Below are 14,680 nucleotides of genomic sequence, written 5' to 3' on the forward strand. Positions count from 1 at the left end.
CGGAGGGATCTGGAGGCGGCGGAGGGAGACGTCATTGCAGGGTTGTTTGTGCAGCCTCGGCGGCGGCGGTGACCCACAGTGATTCGGCCGCCGCGCCGGGGGGTGGGGGGGCTGCGCGGGACTCTTTTCTTTCAGACTGACCGCGGGGCAGCTGGGGAGCATGTCGACTCCGGCCCGGAGGAGGCTCATGCGGGATTTCAAGCGGTAAGGGCCCTCACCTTCGCTTGGATGACGGCTCCTCACCATAGCTGTGGGCTGCAGGGCGGGGATCCGGGACACCTTCCTCTCATAACCCTAAGAGGGCCGACTGTGGGCCCAGCGGTACCGACGGAAGCCCAGTCCTAGCCCCCGTTCGCACTCCCTCATTCTTGCTTGCTTTTCCGACGTAAGAAATTTCGATACCCCCCCTTCCCCCAAAAGTAAAAAGGATGGCTATGGTTTGTCCTAGGATTCCCCGCTGCCCACTTGGGTCAGCTGCCCGACGTTTGGCCCTAGAGCTCAAGCCTCATCCCTCCGCCCCTGCACCCTGTCATGCCCGGTCCCTGTCCCCCAGAAGCAAACCCTTGCAGAATCTTTTTCCCTGCTTGGTGCACCAGTTTTCCTGGATGGCCCTGCGGTCTTCGCTGAGGGGCAGGGTTGGGGCGAAAAGGGGCCCCCCCTCATTCTTTCTGCAGTGAGGGTGGGGTCTGCAGCGCGAGGTCCGGAGGTTGTTAACCCATCCTCCGAAACCCGACTCTCCCTCGCCCGCCCGAAAGGACCTTGAGAACTGGCTTAGAGACCTGGGACTCGGGCTGGTAGCCCGGCTGCCAGTGCCTTCTGGAACCAAGCTCTGTGGCCTGGTGTTAAAGCCCTATCTATAGTCTCCAAAGCCTGGAAAAATGCCTTTCTTGAGGCTGGCGCTAACCTGATACTCCCTGGGCCTCCTTTTGTAAAATAGGGTTTTGTTAGGTGGTGTTGGGGTTACTGAGGAGGAAGTGACTTTTTTTCAGTTGTTTATCTTTGAATACTTGGAGGTACGGGGCAATAAAATGAGAAAACTTAGCATTATGATCCACTGCACATTTTTAAGTGTTTTGTTTTTTTTTTTCCTGGGGAGCTCTGCCCTAACTGAGACAAAATATCTATTATAAAAACTTAGGTTAACTGTTCAGGAAGTAACCTTTCAACTTCGCCATTATAAAGCCATAGGTGAAGCATTTAAACCATTGTTTTGGGCTTTGGGCGGTTTATCATCGAATGTATGCGTAATGTAGCCGTTCACCCTTGGTGGGCGAGAAGCAGCGTAATTCTTTAAAGGCTTCTGGTCATCGTGGCTTAATGTGTTTGAGGTTGACTGAAAACTGTTTTTATGTAGCCTAATTTCAAAGTATCATATGACAATCACTACATATAGATACCTGTGTATAAAATGTCTCATTTATTTTTCTATTGAAATGACAGTCTTTACAAGGAGATGCTCTATTTGGTGCAAAAGTTGCCTTCTAAAGCTTAAAATCAAATTTCATGTTAGCTCAGTTGAGTGAAAGCCAAATAAAACTTCCAGTTCGTGTCCATTGTTACTCTGGTTTCTTACTGCCCCTCTCTGTTAAATTCTGAGTTGAACACATGACACCTTTGGTAGTTTTCCAAGGGTCTTCAGGTTACGAGAATCTGATTGTGACAAATGTTGGAAGGTAGCTTTGTATTGCTTCTCCTGATAGGAGAGGTAGATGTAGCTGTAGCACAGATCTTTAAAATGGGGACTGATGAAAAAACATAACTGAGGCTTGATTATTTTAAAGCTACTGGTAATTGAAGCAAATGGGATAAAGCTACTCGCCTGCCTAAAACTAGTTTGCTAATTGAATTGAATATCAGTGTTTTCAGTTATTTAGTGTTTGCCTTGAGGGTCCTTTGCGGGGGGGAGGGGGTGGCCATGTTACACAGGTAGCTGTGGTTTGGACTCACATAGACCATCTTTGCATTTTTACAGCAGCAAAAAAGAGGGTCTCTGAAAATATTTTTTGCACTTGGGGCTTTTAATTTTTGTTGTTGATGGCAGTCTGTATGCATCACATCTCAAAGATGCCTCTTAATCTTCATTTTCAAAGAGGGATGACTCCAAAGCTCTTTGGAAATTTAGACAATTTGGAGAGGTATTCAGTAAGTATATACATGGTTGATTTTTTTCCTTTTTAGTCCTATGGTTTATTCTACCTCAGCACAAGAACAAGGAAATGATTTAGTTTGTGTCAGAGTAGGTAGAATAGTCCATAAGGGTTCTCTTTGGCCTTCGTAGTGACCTTCATGTTCAACTTTGAAAATTACTACTCTCAATTTCTAGATTGCAAGAGGACCCACCTGTGGGTGTCAGTGGCGCACCATCTGAAAACAACATTATGCAGTGGAATGCAGTTATATTTGGGTGAGTAGAAAGATATAACAAATGATACATATAGTAATTCTTTAAGAAAAGTGAATGTATCAACTAGGCAAAGAGGCTGAAGTGGAATTGGGGGCTCTTACAGAAATTGCAAAATAAATTTTAAAAAAAATTCTGTGTTTTTGCAGTTAACTAAATTTTATTTGTGTTGGTGTTACTGCCTATGATTTTATAAGCACTTTGGGTTTTACCTGATTAAAAATATCATTTGAAACTGAACAAGAAAAGGTAAATTATTTTCTACAAAATAAAATGTACCAAGCAAATGTTTATGCTTGCATTTTTTTGGAACTGTAAAAAGACTAAGAAGAAAAAATACTCAGAGCGTCCAATGTGGCAAGAATAAACAAAAAATGTTAAACAAATTATATATATTGCATGTTATGCTTTTTTTTTTTTGCTAAGAGACGGGTTAGGGATGGGGGCATAGGGAGAGAGAATCTCAAGTAGGCTCCACAGCCAATGCCAAGCCCCACACGGGGCTCAGTTCTCACCACCCTAAGATCATGACCTGAGCCTAAATCAAGAGTTGACTGCTTAACCAACTGAGCCACCTAGGCACCTTGATTTAAAATTTTCTTATGCCTTTTCTCCTGTTTTTCTGGACTTGATCTTTTTTCTTTCACACTTCTTAAAACTAGGGTTTTGCACTAAAACTTCGAAGGGGCACCTTCATAAACAATTCTGAGTTGCCATCGAATTAGTTATGAGTCTATGTTAAATACTAGTGAAAAAGTTAGTGTATTCTTCTAAAGAGATATTAAATTCAAGCTAACTTGCAAGAAATAAACTTGATGGTGCAGCTTAGGAAAGATGAAATTGGGATATGGAGGCAGGGAAAAGATTTAAGCAAAAGAAAGTGGTTTTCTTGGTTACGTCAGTTCTATCTGGCTGTTTTGAACAAGAGCTGTTGCTCTGTTGGGAAGCAGAACACTTTGGTTTGGTGTTACAATTATCTTGAAAGGGTATTTCCATCTTATTGATATAAATTGAAAATACGACTTTTTTCTCTTAAGAATACACATTTACAAAATGGACTGGTTGGTATTTATGAACTGAAACTTTTGTGTGCTAAAATTATGAGCCTTTTTTTTGTTTTGATCTTTTTCTAAACCCCCCTAAAATGAAAACTTAGAAAATAGTTACCCTTTATTCCTACGTCCATAAAAATCTAGGGCTAAGATGATAGCCTTGTGACTCCACAGATCATTAAAATGAGCCCCTCTTTCTCTGAGTTTATCCTATCCACTCTTCATAGTCAAGAAGATGGGGATTCTCAATCTCAGCTCAGGTCTTGGATCTCAGGGTCTTAGGGGTGGGCCCTGTATTGGGTTCCACCCTGGGCCTGGAGCCTCCTTTAAAAAAAAAAAAAAAATCAGGAAAAGGCAGAATTAAACATCTTTTAATCAGAAATCTTCTTGTTTTCAGACCAGAAGGGACACCCTTTGAAGATGGTAAGTCATTCTCAATTATGTTTTCTGTAGTACTGGGACACTGCTTTTAAGTAGGAAATTATAACACCAACATTTCTAATTTAAAACTATTTTCTATTGTTACTAGGTCAAATTAAAATTAAATAATGCTACTGAGAATTTATAGTTCACAAAGGACTTTTTTCCACATCAGCTTGACCACCTCCATTGCCAGTTCTTTGTGTTACTTTGGTATTTGGCTGTAGAACTGTAGACCTAGATGGTAGGTTAAAGGAGAGTAATCATGCTCTTTTAACATTGTTATCTACGGTGGTAGGGTGTTGAGCTGAAATTGTTCTTAAACGTACATAGCTGGGGCATCTGGTTTGCTCAGTCAGTAGAGCATGTGACTCTCAATCTCAGGGTTGTAAGATTGAGGCGCACATTAGGTGCAGAGATTACTTAAAAAAATTTAAAAATCTTAAAAAAAAAACCACATAACGTAGCTGCCAGTAGCCGCACATACTACAGCTTACTTTTGATACCCATAAATAGTTAGCATTCTGTGGAATCTTTTGCCTCTTAAATTTAGTTTTTTCACCAAGAGCCAGGAAAATGGAAAACTGGTTCTGATACATGTTTATAATTGAGCTTTTCATACTGATTTTAACCAGGTTCTTAGATTTTCCCTAATTATGGCATAGATATTTAAGAATTGTTGAACAGGTTTTTAATTATCAAAATGGCTCCAGAATTAACCCATCGAAGATATATACACAAAGATACTGATTGTACTATTTTTAAGGAGATAGCCTGAATGCCTAATAGGGGGAAATGGTTAAGCAAATTTATGATTTGTGGAATTAGATTGTGGAATATCATGTACTTGTTAAAGAATAAGGTAGATCTGGACTTAAGTCTCAAGAGACAAAGTTTCAGAATGATACATATTGTATTACATTTTTACCAAATAACATGTATGCAAGTGTGTGTATTAAAGGGCTGTGTACCATACTGTTGAAAGTGGTTATTGCTAAGGTGAGGGTAAGGAATGGAAGAGAAGTACTTAAGGACTTTAGCTTTTTGCACTATACCAGGGGTTCTTGGGTGGTCCATGAGCCCCCTTTTCAAGTCCCTAAGCCTGTTTCATGGATTCTTTGTAATTAAAACTGTCTTTATACCAATACTAAGACATTTGCCCTTTTTACTCTATCAGCATTTGCACTGGTGGTACCAAAACATTAGTGGCTAAAACTGGACCTGTGCAGTTTAGTATCCTGGCACAAATCGATACAGTGGCTCTAAACTGTACTAGTGGTCATTGTATGTATGTATGTATTTAGAAATTAAAAATTTTTTAAAGTTTTTTTTTAAGTAATCTCTACACCCAGCATGTGGGGCTTGAACCCACAACCCTGAGATCAAGAGCCTCACACTCCACCAACTGAGCCAGCCAGGTGCCCCATATTCTTTGCATTTTAAAAGCTGCCAGTTTCACTTAAAAATTTTTTGTCTTGATGGCAAAAAAAAGTCTTGATGAAGAAGTAGATGTTATTATTATTACTGAATGTCTGACCCTTGAGTATACATTTTTAAAATACTTTGTGTGATTAAGTGGAATGTATGCATAAAACACTTCTCTTGTGATGATTTTCTGGAGGAAAAGCACTTCTGCAGTTGAGTTGCAACTTAAACTTTTTTTCATGGAACATTTTTACTTGAATGAATGAGAGACAACCATAATTTAGATTCGACCGTTTGGCAGACATACTCAAAAGTGACTGAAGTGAGCTGTTAGATCAAGGAAAGTAACTGAGTATTGTTGCTACTGATAAAATAATGATTTCCCACTACTTTAAGACTTCTCTGATAACATCAGTAGGTGGTATTACCTAATTGTGGTTTGTTTTTGGATAGTATATCATGAAATGTGGCAACATTTACAAGAATTGTATCATTCATTGAACCAATATTTTCTGAATGACCAGTGTATAAAAGAAAATTAGGGATGGATAAAACATTTATGCAGCATGTAACAGATTTTAATGTAACTGATGGAAAAAGTATGTATGATTTCAGACTCTACATTGCAACTAACCCTTAAAACTTACCACTTCTTTACTGTAGTAATCAAAAAAGAGTATCTATAATTATCTGAAAAAACTATTGAAATATTCCTTTTTCACTTAACATATTTTTGTGAGACCTTGTTTTCTTCCTGTACCTCATCCCAGAACAGCATATTGCAACAGATCGAATGCAGCAGTAGCTGAGAGAATCCAGCTGTCTTCTATTAAGCCAGTCATTAAAAAGATTTGCAGAAATGTAAAACAGTGCTAAGCTTCTAATTTTGTGGGGAAATATATTACTTTTCATTAAATGTTACTTAAGTTAATGTGTAGTGAGTTTACAGTAATTAATGAATTTTTAAAAATTTTCTGGGTTGGGGCGCCTGGCTGGCTCAGTTGGTAGAGCATGTGACTCTCGATCTCAGGATCATGAGTTAGAAGCTCACATTGAGCATAGAAATTACTTAAAAAAAAAATTCATGAGTTAAATACTGTCTAATATAAGAAATACTGATAGTTATATTCAGTGGTGTGCTGGAGGTAGTTTGTACTGATTCATGAAAACAGATTGTTAAAAATTGGGAATTTTTGCAAGCTAATTAATAGAGCCAATATTTTAAAATGAAATTATTTTCCATTTTTGGTAGACATATATAAAATGGTATGTTGTCACATGTATCCCTTCCCAGCTTTGCATTCAGTTGACTTCCCTTTGGAAGCTTGGCTGTGATTGGGAATAAGAGTATAAAGGGGTCCTGAGACTCCGTAAAGTGGGCAGGAAAAAACTTGAAAATTGCTGTTCATATGTGTGTAGGCTGAAATTTTTACAATGTACATTTTTTTAAATTAAAGCAAATTAAAATCACACTTTCAAAATACATAATTAGATATGACTATCTTCACTATTTAACTGTACTTTTCATAACACCTCTGATGTATTCAGGATATGAAATAGGTACCACATTTGATTTTGCTTGTATCTTTGTCTTCCCTAATCCCAAATTTCCAAGGAGCAAAAAATGTGAAAAGCTAGAGGTTGTATACCAAATATATAAAGATAAATTATCAGATAAAATAAATAGAAGAAAGGATTTTTGTTTTATTTTTTAAAACTACATTGATGAAATCAGAGCAGAACCTTCTAGAGACATCTGGAATGGTTTAAACTTTTATTGACTTCATTAGGAATAAGTCTCAATTTACTGAGTATGTCCAAGGGATTGCAGTTAGAATACGTCTCCAACCTTCAGGTGGACTTCCTCAAAATAAAAGAACTCTGGATAGTGAATAAACAGAATAGAAGTACAAAAACCCAATGGTTATTTCTGCAAAATAGATTTGGAATTGGAGTTGAGAGTTCTACTTTGTACACTGTGAACAGATTAACTTTCTTAGAAATGCATAATTTTTTTAAAAGCCTGTGTCTGTACTGACCATAAAACACTGCTTTACAAGAGTGTACCACGTTGGTCTATAACCAACAGTAGGCAGTTACACTTACTGGTTCTTGGCATATTTAAGTGAAGGGATTCGTATGGGAACAGAGAGACCTTTCAAATTAATGTCCATGCCTTCAATCTAAGTCCTTTGTCATGTGGTAGTTAGCCCCTCTCAAAATCTTTTGGCATTCCCCTTCTAAGCTATAATAAACTAGCTATAGTTCCCCAAATGTGCATTTTAAATTTCAGTAGCTAGGGCCAAATTGCTTTCCAAAAATATGGCAGTTTAACATTCCCACCAATAGCACATGAAAGTGTGTGTTCCCAAGTGCTTGCCAGTGCTGTGTGTTACCAGTCTAACGTAAATCAAAGTATATAATACGTTTTATGTGCTAAGACAAAATTGACATTACTTTTTGTGTGGTTGTGCAAAAACCACTATGGGTTGGGAATTCATTGATGAGATTAAAAAGTAATGCTTGTCTTTACCATAATTATTTTGGTTTGTTTTCTATCTAGGTACTTTTAAACTAGTAATAGAATTTTCTGAAGAGTATCCAAATAAACCACCAACTGTTAGGTTTTTATCCAAAATGTTTCATCCAAATGGTAAGTAACATTTTATTTATTAAACTTCATAAGTGATGGGGGGAAAAGAGTTCTTTCCTTCCTTGTAGGCCTTGCCCCATACTTCTCACTGCTACAGGCCACTTCTGGATGTTGCTTCCATGTCAGTATTAGCTACGTTTTTGTAGCCTGGAATCTTTAGAAGGTTCCAAATTTCAGGTAAAGTTGTTTTGTCTTAATACTTTTGATTTTAAAATGATACCTATTCATTTGTAGAAATGTGAAGGATACCAAAAAGAATGTGTTGCTTAAAATTTAGCTTTAAAAAAAATAGGGCGCCTGGGTGGCTGTCGGTTGAGTGTCTGTCTGCCTTCGGCTCAGGTCATGATCCCACAATCCTGGGATCAAGTCCCGCATCGGGCTCCCTGCTCAGTGGGGAGTCTTATTCTCCCTTTACCCTTCCCCCCGGCTCGTGATCTCTCCCACTTTTTCTCTCTCAAATAAAATCTTCAAAGATAATAATAAATAAACTACAAATAAATGCTTGTACAAAATTGAGATCATATTGTAACTTTATATACTATGAACATCTTATGAATATTCTTTTGCATCATTCTTAATGGTTGCATACATGTTCTGTGAGGTAACCATAATTAATCTGTGTCCAGTTGTTGGTGATTTTCAGATTTTTTTTAAGATTTTATTTTATTTTGAGAGAGAGTGCAAGTGCGGGGGGGTTGTTGCAAAGGGGGGAGAGAGAGAATCTTAAGCAGGCTCCACATTCAAGGCGGAGCCTGCTCCATCTCATGACCCTGAGATCAAGACCTGAGCCAATATCAAGATTCGGTTGCTTAACCAACTGAGCCACCCAGGTGCCCCAAGTTCTTTGTAATTTTAAACAGCACTTTGAACATTCTTGAAAATCTTCCCAAATACCCATGAATATTATTAATAAGTTTTTAGAAGTGGGATTACTGGGTCAAAGGTTCATATATTTTTAAGGCTTTTTTAAGTACAGGTTTCCATTTTTTCTCTCGTTCTTACTTTCATTTGGAGAAATTTATTTACTTATTAAAGATTTTATTTATTTATTTGACACAAGGAGAGAACACAAATGGGGAGTGGCAGGGAGAAGGAGGAGCAGGGAGCCCAATGCAGGTCTCAGTCCCAGGACTCGGATCATGACCTGAGCTGAAGGCAGATGCTAACCGAGCCACCCAGGCACCCCTGGAGAAATTTTATTCCTATTTTCCATAAATGGTTTCTGAGTGACTTTTGTAATTAAACTTGCTCTTCTATGACTTCCTGTTTACTTCTAATACATGTATATTCCTGGATAATAAATTACTGTACGAAAGACTTATTTTTCCAAAATATTTAAGCTTTCCTTTTTGTATCCTTTGCTCATTTAAATATGGTCTTCCTCATCAGTTAACTTACTTGCAGAAGGAGTCACTTAATATTTATTCCACTTTAGTTTAATCTTAGACTTGTTATTGAATTGACCCACAATGTAGTAAGAAGGATCTGTAAATGAAGGAAGGTGGGAAAGACTGTACAATGTGCAGGAGGTTCTGTATTTGTAGGTATAGTGTTTTCGTCGTTGGGGAAACAGTGTATTAGATTATTTCTCATTCCTTCATATTAATAACAATGGTTTCCCTTTTTTCTTTTACCAGTACTTTTTTATTAACTTTCTGGTCTGTGCTGTTCATTCGTTTAAATTATACAGTTCAGGGGCTTTTAGTATACTGAGTTGTGTAACCATCACCATATCAATTTTAGAATATTTTTATCTCTCCCCCAAAAAATCCCATGACAATTGGCAGTCACTCCCTTTTCTCGCAGCACCCTAGCCCTAGGCAGTCGTATTTTCTTAACCTCTGTAGATTTGTCTGTTCTGGACATTTCATATAAATGAAATCCTATAATGCATGTGGTCTTTTGTGACTGACTTCTTTCAGCTAACATAGTTTTCAGGGTTCATCCATGTTGTAACTGTATTCTATTTCCTTTTATGGCTGAATGAAATTTCATTATATGAATATATATACTCTTGTTTATCCATTCATCGGTTGATGGATGCTTGATTTCTAGTTTACTTTTGGATTACTTCTTAGAAATAGTTACTAGTTCAAAACTTTAAAAATCATTTTGTGTTTTCATGGGTTTTACAGAGGTGATAATTGTTCTTTAGACTTGCCAAGTTTGATGTTCCTGTGGGATAGATAGTAAGCTGTTGACTAGGCTGCTTTAAAGCGGAGAATTAAATCTGGTCTAAAGCCAGTAAGTGGGAGGCGCCTGGGTGGCTCAGTCGTTAAGCGTCTGCTTTCAGCTCAGGTCATGATCCCAGGGTCCTGGGATCGAGCCCCACATCGGGCTCCCTGCTCCACGGGGAGTCTGCTTCTCCCTCACCCACTCCCCCTGCTTGTGTTCCTGCTGTCGCTATCTCTCTCTCTGTCAAATAAATAAATAAAATCTTTAAAAAAAATAAAATAAAAATAAAGCCAGTAAGTGGAAGTAGCTAGCACAGATGGATGGTCATTGAGGCTGTGAGAGTGAGTAACACCACCCAGAGGCTATATAGAGGCCAGAAAGAAGAGGATGGAGGATAGAGCCCTGAGAAATGACAGTATTTAAGTATAATTTGCCTCGTCTCCCCCCAAAAGCCTCACTTAATTCCTGTCTTTATGTAGGGTGATCGGGCTTACTCCAGGAAGCTTTCCAAAGTTTGACAGTATAACATTTAAATGCATTTCTCCTTTGTCAACACAGCAATTCTACTTCTGGAAATTTGTCGTGTAGACATAGAATCTCACAAGTGGGTAAAAATTTATGTTCATGTTCATTGTATTTTCACATAATCAGTTCAAGAGGAAAAAAGACTTCCCAAATGTTAAAGACTTAAAACATATTAATCACTGGATTTTTATTTTATTTTTTGATTATGAAAGGAAACCATACTCATTAAAAACAAATCATAAAATATAAGAATCCTATTACTTACAGAGAGCCAGTACGTATATTCTGGCATTTATTTTGTAACTACACATACTTCAAATGAAAATATTTAAATATTTTGCAAAAAAATATCATTATCCTCTAAAAATTGAAAACTTATTAAGACATTATGGATCTTTCTCTATCAGTTAACAGAGGGTAGATGTGCATCATTTCTCTTGGCTACATTGGTATTAGTTATATGAATATACTGTTAATTTAGCCAGTCATCTCTTTATGGACCACAAGGTCTAATTTTACACGCTTATAAATAGTATTGTAGTGAACTTCCTATAAATAAAACTTCATCTGTCCACATTTATTTCTTTTAGGAATAATTTCTGGGAGAGTAATTATGTCAAAAAATAAGTATTTTTTTTTTCAAGAGCTTTATTTAAGGAGTTCAGAAATAGATGCTTTAAACAGATTGGCTATAAAGGTGGGTGTTGGAAAAATTTAGCTCTGACAAAGCTTCCTGATGAAAAGGTGCAAAATAAGAGATCTTAGTTTTAACACTGGTTTTCCTGTGAGACAAGAGGGTTTGGTAATTAATGTTCAGAACTCTGGGCCAATCATTCTATTTGTGGTAAAGATTTCTGTTTTAACTGTTTTAAATATGATAAAGTTAATAGGTAACCAATTTTAGTGTTGTTTTTGCAGTGTATGCTGATGGTAGCATATGTTTAGATATCCTTCAGAATCGATGGAGTCCAACATATGATGTATCTTCTATCTTAACATCAATTCAGGTAAGTGTGTGTTAGGTTGCATCATGATTTTTCAAGACTCTATGGGATACAGTCAGCTCCTTTAGGAGCAGTACCAGGTAACCAATGGCACAGCCTGGATAAAATCCTATGGTTTTCAGACAACTGGTCTGCTTTTTTGTTAGTGACCACATTGGATCAAATGCACAGTTTCCTGATCCTTGTGTAAATCAAGTGTTCTCACAGGTCAGGTATTATTTATTCCCATGAAGCATAGTCAGAGGATGTAGAAAAGGAAAATGCTTCTTGGAAATAGATGATTGCTTAGAAAAACCATAGGGACCTCAGGAAACTGCCAAGTGCAGAGAACCATTAAGTATGTTACCCTATCCAGGAAATCCTATTTTAAAAAAAGGTAGTGTAACCATTTGCCAAAACACTGTGGCAGATAATTTCACAGTTGACCTTGAATGACAGTTTTGGAGAGAGGTGGAGTGAGGGATGTTTTAGTTTACATGGATGTGAGAGGAACAGAAGTAAAATTTGGGTTTGTGACTTTTTTTAAAGCCTTTCCTATCAACATTTCTTTAATTCAGGTCATTTTATAAACATTGTTTTCAACTTCCCTATTTTATTCCCTTGCTGCTGGATGTATATGTTTTCTTGATAAAAGGAAACAAGACTCACTACCCAACTTACTGTCGGACATTTGCAAACCACAAAATAGAGTTTAACTTTGGAAAATGCTATTTCTAGGTATTGTATATTTAACCAAATCGAGCTGTTTATTTCTAGGCCAATGTTTCAGTATGTTGAAGAATATTCTTTCCCATTTTCTTTGAAATTGGAGGTCTCTTTTTTTTTTTTTTTTTTTACAGTCTTGAGGTCTTTTCTTTACATTTATCACACCATGAATTCATAGGGAATGGGTTCCAGCAGTTCAGGCTCCTTTCCATTAGTTCTCACAAAGTGTGCTTCTCTGGGTGGGGCAGGCTGGCGCTTCAGTTGAACCCAAGTACCTTTCTCTTTGGCTTCCTTCTTTTTCTGATCATTTTCCTTCACACGCTTCAGGAAGCTGTCTCGGCTCTTTTGAATGTTTAATATGCTCAATGCCTACATTAATTCTCTTGGCAAGAATCTTGCCCTTGTTTGTTTACAACAATGCCAACAGCATGCTGAGTAACGTTGTAGACTCTTCCAGTTTTGCCATGGTAACATTTGTGGGGCATTCCTTTTCGAACAGTGCCCATTCCCTTGATGTCCACAGTATCACCTTTCTTATAGATTTGCATGTATGTGGCCAAAGGAACAACTCCATGTTTTCTAACAGGTCTAGAGAACATATAGTGGGTACCTCTCTTCTTTCCCTTTGAGTTGGTCATTTTGGCGAATTACTGGAAGATGACGGTTCCGGCCGAAAGGCTGAAATTAGAGGTCTTAAGGTAGTTGAGTACTCTGTTTTGGAAGCTTCAGTTCTCTAGCAGCAGGAAATTATTAAATTCATCAAGCCATTTCTGAAAGTATTTAAGACCTAAAAATATAGAAGATATATACTAATATCTGCCATTTCTTTACTAATTTGTTCTTTTGTACAACTTCTGTGTTCCATATCTAGACCCATGTTAATGTAAAAAGTAACTCTCTACAAATCCTTTTTTCCTTTCTCTTTCCTTCCAGTCTCTGCTGGATGAACCGAATCCAAACAGTCCAGCCAATAGCCAGGCAGCACAGCTTTATCAGGAAAACAAACGAGAATATGAGAAAAGAGTTTCGGCCATTGTTGAACAAAGCTGGAATGATTCATAATAGACAACTGGTCTGTTAATTTTTTTCATCATTGTTGTGTATAATTTACCTCTCAGTAGAAAGGCTAACAAATTTTAAGTGCCACAGGTTTTAAGGATTCTGCAGAAAAAAAAAAGTCCTTCAGTTTAGAACCTACAAAAGCTTGTGTATCTTGATTAATGTACTTTTTATTGCATGGTGTGAACTAAGTTATTGCTTACATAAATTTGTAATATATCCTGTTTGTATTTTTTTCCAAGTGTATAATGTTGGTGTGGAGTTTTCATGACAGAATAATACACATTTTGTAAATCTGTACTTTTTTCAAATATTGAATGCCTTATTTTTGAATTCTTTAGATTTTTAAATTGGAGAAAAGCACTTAAAGTTTTTTATATATGAATATTACATGTAAAGCTGTTAAAATACATAACTTCAGTGCAAGAGACTTTGTCACTTATTTCCTTATCTGTGTAGGAGGGGTTAATAAGTCTCTAGCTCTCCATCAATTGATAGTTTATTTCCAGTTTCAAAAGAACAGATTTATATTTTATCAAGAAATTCTTCAAATTTGATTCTAACCACCAATTATAATTTCCAACTTTATTTTAAATGTTTGAATGAACTAAATCCGTTTCACTTGAGCAATTATAGACATAACTGGTTTGATTCTGTCCAACTCTGTATTTAGGCCACTTGTTACTGTTTCTTCATGCACTACTTACTGTTAAACTGTACCTTTTGCAATTTCACAGTTTGTACCTCTACCATGAGGAATTGGCACCTCTACCTGGAGCAGAGAGCTAATGTAACTTATTTGCTGCTTGATAGCACTTTAAAAGAAGATTTTTGATAATGAAGAAAGTAAAACCGTAAACATTTACCAAAATCCATGCCCCACTATTAACACTGAGTAAGAGTTGGTTGCATTGGTTTAGCAAGGCAGATATTTGGAAGGATCTTGGTGTAACTTAAAATATTTGAAAACTGCCTTTTAATGCAATTGCGTATCTGTTTATTCTAGAAAAATGTTTTAATACCAGGGCCTGCTGAGTTGCTTTCTCTTGTGGAGATTTTTTTTTTTTAATCTCCTAAGTTGTATAAAAGTTGTACTGCATCTTAGTTTACTGGATAAATTTAAAACACAGTATTGTAGAAAGCTAATACAAAGCTATCCTATGCCTTCAAATAGTACAGAAAATGGAAAATATACAAGTAAATTCTGTTGAAACACCTGTGTAGTCTTTCTAGTAGTTAAAACAGCTATTTGAGTAACCCC

At 37.0% G+C, this 14,680-nt stretch overlaps 1 protein-coding gene across 1 annotated transcript; it reads left to right on the forward strand.

The window, feature by feature from the left end:
• The first annotated feature begins 28 nt into the window (after positions 1-28).
• Positions 29-13,849, forward strand: UBE2B (ubiquitin conjugating enzyme E2 B). The gene is made up of 6 exons (XM_027606507.1): positions 29-204; positions 2,324-2,404; positions 3,851-3,876; positions 7,862-7,951; positions 11,570-11,658; positions 13,294-13,849. The coding sequence occupies exons 1-6, from the start codon at positions 161-163 to the stop codon at positions 13,420-13,422; spliced, it is 459 nt and encodes a 152-aa protein (XP_027462308.1). The 5' UTR covers positions 29-160; the 3' UTR covers positions 13,423-13,849.
• The last annotated feature ends 831 nt before the right edge of the window (positions 13,850-14,680 follow it).

This window comes from Zalophus californianus, chromosome 5 (assembly GCF_009762305.2).
Source record: "Zalophus californianus isolate mZalCal1 chromosome 5, mZalCal1.pri.v2, whole genome shotgun sequence".
Taxonomy (NCBI): Eukaryota; Metazoa; Chordata; class Mammalia; order Carnivora; family Otariidae; genus Zalophus; species Zalophus californianus.